Source organism: Gymnoscopelus microlampas (genome assembly GCF_963454915.1).
Source record: "Gymnoscopelus microlampas genome assembly, chromosome: 16".
Classification (NCBI taxonomy): domain Eukaryota; kingdom Metazoa; phylum Chordata; class Actinopteri; order Myctophiformes; family Myctophidae; genus Gymnoscopelus; species Gymnoscopelus microlampas.
In genome coordinates this window covers 25,581,836-25,590,827 of record NC_139953.1, presented here as the reverse complement: position 1 = coordinate 25,590,827, position 8,992 = coordinate 25,581,836, and the positions used below count along the sequence as shown (strand labels likewise).

At 40.8% G+C, this 8,992-nt stretch overlaps 1 protein-coding gene across 2 annotated transcripts; it reads left to right on the top strand.

Annotated features, from left to right (window-relative positions):
* Positions 1–339: 339 nt before the first annotated feature.
* On the top strand, positions 340–8,104 carry LOC311063350 (phospholipase ABHD3-like). Of its 2 annotated transcripts, none has more exons than XM_084082744.1 (9): positions 340–461; positions 1,852–2,012; positions 2,205–2,387; positions 2,599–2,644; positions 3,307–3,419; positions 3,697–3,870; positions 4,008–4,056; positions 4,147–4,312; positions 5,406–8,104. In XM_084082744.1, the coding sequence occupies exons 1-9, from the start codon at positions 354–356 to the stop codon at positions 5,609–5,611; spliced, it is 1,206 nt and encodes a 401-aa protein (XP_083938870.1). In that variant the 5' UTR covers positions 340–353; the 3' UTR covers positions 5,612–8,104. The 2 variants fall into 2 exon arrangements, with proteins under 2 accessions (XP_083938870.1, XP_083938869.1); XM_084082743.1 differs by having other exon boundaries at positions 342–819.
* The last annotated feature ends 888 nt before the right edge of the window (positions 8,105–8,992 follow it).

The window sequence follows — 8,992 nt, the reverse complement described above, 5'->3', positions numbered from 1 at the left end:
TACTTTCAAAGTAAAAAAAAATATCAGAGTAGGCCTACTTAGGCAACCACAATGGAAACAAGTCCTCAGGATTTTTTTGTGTTATCCTTTCAGCCCAAATGTATTACTGTACCCATGCTGTTTGCATTTATGTCTAATAAAGTATTCAAACAATCAAAAACTTCCTCCACCTGTAGGCACCACTGGCTATCCTGGAAAGTTGACCTTCAACATGAAGAGCACTAACACATTCCAGTACACTAGATGGTGCTGCACATCTCAATTGTTATGATCGGTGGCAACAACACACACAGATAGGCACACGTACAGTACGTCACGTGACGACAATCAGGAAGCTGAAAGATAAACAAGCCATGATAAACATACGACCCTTAACGTTTAAGGTTGTCTCAAGGACTGGGCAGATCAGAGGCTTAGAAGAGTCGAAGAGAATCACATCTTTAGCGGTGCCTAATATCAAGGCAGGTTTGCGGACATTGTGTTATTTGTTCTCCTTACCGTCCGACATGTGGTGTAAATGAGCTACCGTTAGCTCATACACCGGAACCGGCACTGTGTTGTAACATAGTAAACATTACATTATTCATGTCATTGTGGAGTCTCCTCTGACACCGTCCTACTCAATAATTACTAAAGTAACTCTATCTGGTCAGTGAGCCACTGCCAGGTATAGTGCTGCTGAACTGAACTTCACTCGTCATGTTTTTATCTCACTCGGATCTATGGAGAATATGCTTGGAATGTATTTCCAGACCTTACACTGTGGTCATCGGCACCGTCACCGCCGCACTGTACTGCCTGTGGGGCCGCAAGGGTCAGGTCAGTCCCCGGGTGGATGGACACCACTACCATGGCTTCATAGTTCTCCTTCTCAACTATCCCCATGTCTCTGTGATGCCTAGCGCTTTACTCATATAACTCATGTTTGCTTTTTCCTTAGTAAAATCCTCATTGTTATTTATTTATGGAGTATTTACTGGTTCCCAGTGTAGGGCAAATTACGTTTCTCTAGCCTTGGAATCAAGACTATCATAGATGTATTTTATGGACTTACATTTGCATATCTATGATATACGAAAGTAAAAGTGAGACTAAATAAAATACATCTATGATAGTCTTTATCCAAGGCTAACTTTTCAGCATTCATCTAGCAGATGGCTGCACAGATGGCTCAGATGAGCGACTGCGCACTCGCCAAAGAGATACATTTAACACTGAAGATTTTACTATGTATGGTTGGAAACTAGCTTTGGTGATTTCAATTTAAAATGAGCACATTTTATTTTGTTTTAAAAGAAAAAAATCTAATTTCAAATCTTGCCTCACATTTAAAACAAATAATGTCCACTGATGGATACAGCAACTTTTAGTTTAGAAGGCTACATTAACCTTTGAACCTAGCTCTGGTCCATAGCGTTAGGAGCTATGGACCAGAGCTACTTTGAATTTACAGCCTCACAGTCTGTGTTTGTATGTTGGCGCACACACTTTACTAGTCTCCTTTGTATTGTACCCTTTCATGTTTGTCCCTGTTGTAACTGTATGTTTACCAGTGTTTTTGCTTGCCACAACATTACTGAGCTGAGCTTACTGCCATTATAATCTGCCTCACTCCTGTTGTAGTCTTTATTCATGCCCGCACGCGCGCACACACACACACACACACACACACACACACACACACACACACACACACACACACACACACACACACACACACACACACACACACACACACACACACACACACACACACAATATTGTTGAGGATCCATGTTTCTCTGACAGGTAATTGTATAGTCACCAGTCACCACACCACATTCCAACTTGTCCTTCTCGTGTCTCTTCTAGACCCCTGTCCTGGTGTGTGGTGATGGTTTCCGTGCGTTCCTGCAAAAGTACTGCCCTGTTGTGGCTGAACACTTCCGCCCCACTCCCTGGTGCTGGGGAGGCCGGTTACAAACCCTGGTCCGCGTTGTCATCAAGTCCAGTCCCTCTGTTACCTATCGAAAGTAAGACTTATCCTATAGTACAAGATCTTCCGATCCTAAACATTCCTTTCTCCATCTCGCATAATCATCTCCTTTGTCCACCATCCTTCTGCTCCTTCAGTACTAATATATTGTCTTTATATATGTCAAAACATGACATTTGCCTTTGTCTGTCTTATGCTCTCTCTCGTTCTCTCCTCTCCCACTGTACAGTGAGCTGATACGCACATCTGACGGTGGTCAGATCTCTCTAGACTGGGTGGACAACGGTACCAGCGTATCCTATCCAGAATCGTCGACTCGCCCCACCGTGCTCATCCTCCCAGGCCTAACGGGCAACAGTCGTCAGACCTATGTGCTCCACGCTGTCCAGCAAGCTACGAAACGAGGCTACAGGTGAGGTCAGACAGACCATAAGCTATAATTCATTAAAAAAACATTGTAATCTTTATCTCAGCAGTAGAAATGTTGGTGCTCCTGTGGGAGACCCAGGTTAGAATCCTGGGTAAGACATCAAATCTGACAGTTTGTAGCTTTACATGACGAGGAAATATGGTATCGGTCTGCTATGTCTGATGTGATGCTTTCTGTGTGTTGTTTTCTGCAGGTGTGTGGTATTCAACAACAGAGGTTTTGGAGGGGAGGAACTACTGGTAAGTAGGGTAATGCCTGCTAGTGCTACGCAATGTAGAACCAGCTGCATTTTCTGTTCTAAACCGTTATCTAACTAGTCAACTAGGAATCTCTGGGTGGGTTATTTCAGGATTACCTTATCATTACTTTTCACCATGATTCCAACATCTACTGTGAGGTCTGTTGTTTTGGTACCCAATGTCTAGCACACCAGAATATGAGATAATCAGCGCCAAAGTAAACAAACAAAAAATATGGAGAACAAGCAGCTACTTTCCCCTACTGTCCTTGTACTGATAAAAAGACACACCCCCAAAAGAACTGACCACATTTGTTAGAATGAGTTGACTGTCAAACGGTTTGATTTTGAAAATGAAACTGGTTTGATTTAGTCAACAGTTTTAGCAGTTACTGACTGAGTCATTGGGGGGTGGCACTGAACGACTGCGATACCAGGTGCTGCTGGGATTTGCCTATAATGCACTGTGAATTGATATGTAAGTGAAGGCTGAGACCGTAAATTATCTGGAAAGTCACGTAGGAGTCAAGAATTATTATTGATTCTTCTTTCCTTCAAGAAAATGATTTCACACTACAGTACAGAAACTCAAGACAGCCGTAATCCTTCTGTCCACCTCCTTTAGACCCCCCTCACCTTCTGCGTTCTGTCCACCTCCTTTAGACCCCCCTCACCTTCTGTGCAGCTGACACTTCAGATCTAGAGAGTGTGGTTCTTCATGTCAAGGAACTGTTCCCAGAAGCACCTCTGTTTGGTGCGGGTGTATCGTTGGGAGGGTGAGTTGTGTTACGCAAAGTATTGTTTAGAAGAGGCTACATTTATGCAGTCAGGGTGGCACATGCCATTTTTGTGTTACATTTTCATCTCCTTTTGTCCATTAGCCACATTAACCCTGGCATCCCTTTTTTGGGTACATCTTCCACATTTTTCAAAGAATTTCAAAAATGTCAAAAATTAAATTATATAGGTGGTTACTTCTTTCTAGTGCTTCACCTTTGCGATCCGTGTGTCTCACATTCACTCACCGCTGTTTCCGTGTCATGTTCTCCTCAGCATGCTGCTGCTGAACTATCTGGCCCGTAAGGGCAGCGACTCTGGCCTGGTGGCAGGCCTCACCATGTCCGTCAGCTGGAACGCACTGCAGTCAGCAGCCTCCCTGGAAGAACCCATCAACAGGCTGCTATTTAACCGACACCTCACTGGCAACCTGTGTCGTGCCATTAACAGGTCAGGTGGTTTGCTGTGGCTGTATGTGATATTTGGATGTGGGTTAACAACTTAACAATAAACAATAAAACTTAAATGGAAAAAAACAACAACACCGACACATTGTCATTTATGGAATTATGCATCATTTCTCACAGGCACAGGAAGATCCTGGAGAAGGTGGTGGACATTGATTATGTGATGAAGGTATGGTCTGTTCCTCATTTCACATTCCTGCTTTGGTATTGTTTTTTAGAATGTTTCTTAATCCTTGCCTAACCTGTCGCTCCCTCCAAGGCACGTACTATCCGCGAGTTTGACGAACGCTACACCTCCGGGATGTTTGGTTACAAATCTTGTTTGGACTACTACCATGACGCCAGCCCGGACTATAAGCTCCCCCGGACGGCAGTGCCTATCCTGTGCCTCAATGCTGCTGATGATCCGTTCTCCCCCAAACATGGTGAGTAGTCAATGGGAGAACAGGTCTTTAACCATTAAGACCTGAGGCAGTTCTAAACATTTCTTCTGAAACAGTTTTCTGAAAAACGTATGTTGCTATCAGTGGTGCTCAAACTTCAAGGACCCCCAAAGGGTATTTGGCCGCGGACTCCCATCTCAAAATATTTTGTTCCAGGGACCCCTAGAAGCAAAGATTTGAGTTAGAAATGTTTGCTTTAAAAATATCTATATTCAAAGATTTGCGTTTTTTTTAATAGATTTTTACGATTTAAAAAGAATTGCAGATCTACAAGCTCATAGCGCGGCACAAAGTATATCTGCTATTTTCGAATAGCCAAAGTATAAAATAATGGTTGATTAAAATATAGCTAAAATCTAAAATGACACAGATGCTTTCCCGGTCTTCATCTTTTGGATATTTCAAGGCTACTGCTTTTGCAGTCAGGTGATTGGATTCTGTTGCAATTCAAGACAAGTTGCTCTGACATCTACACATTACAAACTTAAATGCATTTCTTAAATTTTCATTACATCATTACATTACATGAATTGTCTGTTTTAGTGCTTTAAGGCTGCAACTATGAATTCGGTAACTTTTGATTAATCAAAGCGTTGATTAATTGAGAAGTGTGTTTTTATTATAATATTTTAATATATCAACAAATCACCGTGAAAAATCTGTGATTGATTAAAAAAAATAATCGACCAAATCAATTCGTCTCATTGACCACTTAAGCCCTGTTTTGTACTTCATTGTACAATGGTGTCGCACAAAAATAGCCAATTTTATCTGCAAGCTCACAACAGCTTGTAGATCGGCTATCTTTTTAAATGTTGGAACATTTTGGGCGGAAAAAATAAGATTTTGATTATTATTACAAGTGGTTCAACAGTTATTACAATTAACTGTTGAACCACTACAGTGCTTAATATTTTAGTCCTGTAATGGTGGAACACGCAACATCAGAATCTTTGCTTTCTGTCATTTTCTTTTGTTCTCGATCCTTTTCTTCTCTCCTTTTTTTTCAGTCAGGAAGTCTTACTTTACTTCGCCTTGTTTAACAACTTCCCTCCCTCTCATTTTTTCGGGTTAGCTTTTCCTGTGGCTTCAGCCAAGCGCCTTCCCAACGTTGCCCTATTGGTGACCGCTCACGGTGGGCACATAGGCTTTCTGGAGGGCCTTTTCCCACGCGGTGAGGGCTACATGGAGCGCCTTTTCGGACAGTTCATCCAGGCTGTCTTTGAACACCCTGGGGACCTGAAGGGTGCGTGCAGCATCAAGGACGAGCCGGTGGGCTGACAAATACTTACCTCAGTCACCCTGATTATACAGTCAGGGCTGAACCATTCCACACTTGAATGAACTGTGAACGATGGAAAAAGTGGAGAAGCTGGAGAGACATCATACGGGTAAAACATGAGGGTTATTATTACAACATGTAGTGGTGATTCCCCAAACAGAAGCACTGACTTAGTGCCCCAAAAATGATTTACTGCTTGTTTTGTATCCTCAGATACATTTTTATGTCAATTTGTACAGAAATGGAAGCCGCTGTCATTCCTGCCATGATTTTTGTTCCTAGCGCACCCCTGTACAAACATAATTGACACAGTGCATTAATGATCAATATCCTTTATCATAGCCTTTTCCTCCATTGCTCTGTGCCTTCTCATCCATGCGCACAACGTCAAAAGTCTGTCATTGCGTGCAACACACAAACAATGATGGAAGGAGGTAGGACCATGACTTCTGGTAGAGATTTGCACTCCACTGAGTGCCCTTTTTAGAGTAATATTTTATACTACGTACTATGCTACCATTAAATATCTATATTTTGTCAACTTGAGCCATTTCAATCAAAAGCCTTTTTCCCCACACATTTTGGCAGTCTTTGATATCTAAATATCAACTTGACTAAATGTAGAATTCATTTTAAAAAATAATTTAGAGATTTTTTCTTAATTTGATTACACTACTTATATTAGTTTTTCTATCCACTGGACATTGCAGTGTTATCAGTGTTAATGTGGAAAATAACGCACAATTTCTATCTAAGAATTTAATCTAAGAATACTATTCATGGCTCTCCGGAGAACTTGAAATGTGTTCGGTTCTCAATAAGTGTTTTTACTGAATTAAGATCCTTTCAGTTTTGTAATTATTTTATTTGCACATTATTTTGAAGAATTATTTAATAGGAGTTGCATTATACAGTATATTGAATATGCTAATATCATCTATTGCTGTAAAGGTCTATACTAGAACATAATCGTCTCTCTCGGGTGTAAACCTCACATCTCCAAAACGTACCTTTTTAGGATTAAAATTCAAAAGTAGCAAAAGTAGCAGATCTACAAGCTCAGAAGATGTCGCTTTTTGAGCTTGTAGATCTGCTACGTTTTCAAGCAGGGCATTAATTTACGGGGGGAAAAAAGTTAAAATATGGAGATAAGAGGTTTCTGCCTGACAGCAACGATATACAGTATCTGGTACTGTATGTAATGAATGTAGTTACTCTTATCACCATCAACCATAAAACTGCGCTGGCCTCAACAATAATAAATCGATTCTTCATGCCACACCTTTGATACAACTTCCAAGGTACAGTACTGTAAATTAATCATGCACATGACTATTAGCACTTAATAACAAAGTTGTTTTTTAAATTCGTTTAGCAAGGAGGGTTTTAATTATCGTACATTATCTATTACAATGCAGTTGCATTGGGGTGTAAATCCCTGCAGCATACTTGCGTCATGTCCCAGGGTTTTACTTGTACATCATGGCCAGGGGATGTACTGGTAAATCAAGCCGCTGAAATAGGCTCCTGGTCTATGGGCCACATGGCTTGGGAATGATTGGTCCCTAAGGCTGCCTAGTACTTACTTATCTATAAGACATTACATTCAAAGACAATTTTATTTGCCTTTGCAGTATAAGTAATCAATTACAAGCTCTGATATTATTATTACAAGCTCTGATCAGTAAATGATCAAAGTATTTACTGGGCCCCACAGTTCTCAAAATGAATGAAGGCATTTTCAGCATAATTCTCTTCACCGCTGACCCAAGGATGGTCCAATGCAGAGTGAACAATTGCCTAAATGGATGACAGTCTCACTAGCTCCATTCACACAATCCATGTACATTACCCACTGCCTTTCTCAGAGCTTGGTGACTTTCTGCAAAGACCGTTTGTTTTTATGGCTCTGTATCACTGGCGGTACCTTCCTACGCCATCCCCAGGCATATTATTGTCAATGACCTCATGTGCTATTACTGGCGGATAGTTATTTTACTGTAGCTGCAGCAGATTGCCCCAGACTTTGTGAGTGGAAGTTGTATCAATGATGGTGAGCCTGTTGATATGGCTAATTATGGGAAGATGGTTTGACGTGACCCTGAGTTTGCTTCAGGATTCTTCTGCTTCTCTCAAAAATCTTTCTCGTTATTTGTATAGAAAGGGCTTTGTATAGACATTTTTTAAATCGCCTTCTTCACGTTAACTGCTATTGCTATATTTAAATAACCATTGATAATAGAATGAACTGACATTCAACACTGTAACTGAAGAAATGTACATTTACTGATATGTACTATTTGAAATACAAATGCGCCAGTATTGTTTTTACGTCCTCTGCACCAGCTATAACGACCATGAAAATGTTGTAGCAATAGCAATCGACTTTGGCACCTTTTCTACTTTGACCTCTTATAAAGTAAAGACCATCATGTATTATGCACTCTTGTATTTGTCTGCACATGGACCTCTAAGTTAATGCATTAATTACATTTGTATTCCATAATAAATCTAATAAATGAAACAAAAAACGTAAACTGGCAGTTTTTATTGTTTGCCTCAGTAACGGTGGAGTGGAGGGCTGTGCTAAGGATAAACTTGCTAATTTATTCAACCTGGGTCTCTTTTTGTGATCAGTCTTAATTGTGTCAATGGATACTCAAATCATCTTGGCATCTTTGTTTTGACAGTTATATAGCATGTCCTGTTGTTGGGCTGAGTGGAATCAATGTAATAACCCAGACACTGCCTGTCACAAGCTCCACTCTTAACTCCACAGCTCTTAACGCTTTTATCTCCAAACGGTGGGTCGTTGATGTCTTTAGGGATTGATTAACCAGACCGCGTATCAATAATTAACTGAGAACAATAAAGTTCCACACCCTCTTGCCACAATGGTAGCCCTTCAGCCTCATTTAGATTCTTGTAATGACGGATCTGGAAAACCTCCAATGTCATTTATTTGATGTGGAAAACTAGAGCCTGCACGTGGAAGTGGAAGCATTTTCCAGCTGTTGTCTTCCACCTACACATGATCTTGTTAGCTGTCATCCTTGCCTTCTGGCAGTCAGCCGGCATAAAAATTCCCTTTGATTTAGAAGCCATTTTTAGAAAGTCCATGTATGATGTGCAGAACAAAGATGTTGGGTAACTAAAAAAACCTTGAATATAATTTAGAATGCAAATTTGAATGAATTCCGAAGCAAAAAATGTTTGTCTGCAAATAAAATATCTGGCAACTATACAAAACCATAACTTTCAGTCAGACACACACACACACACACACACACACACACACACACACACACACACACACACACACACACACACACACACACACACACACACACACACACACACACACACACACACACACACAC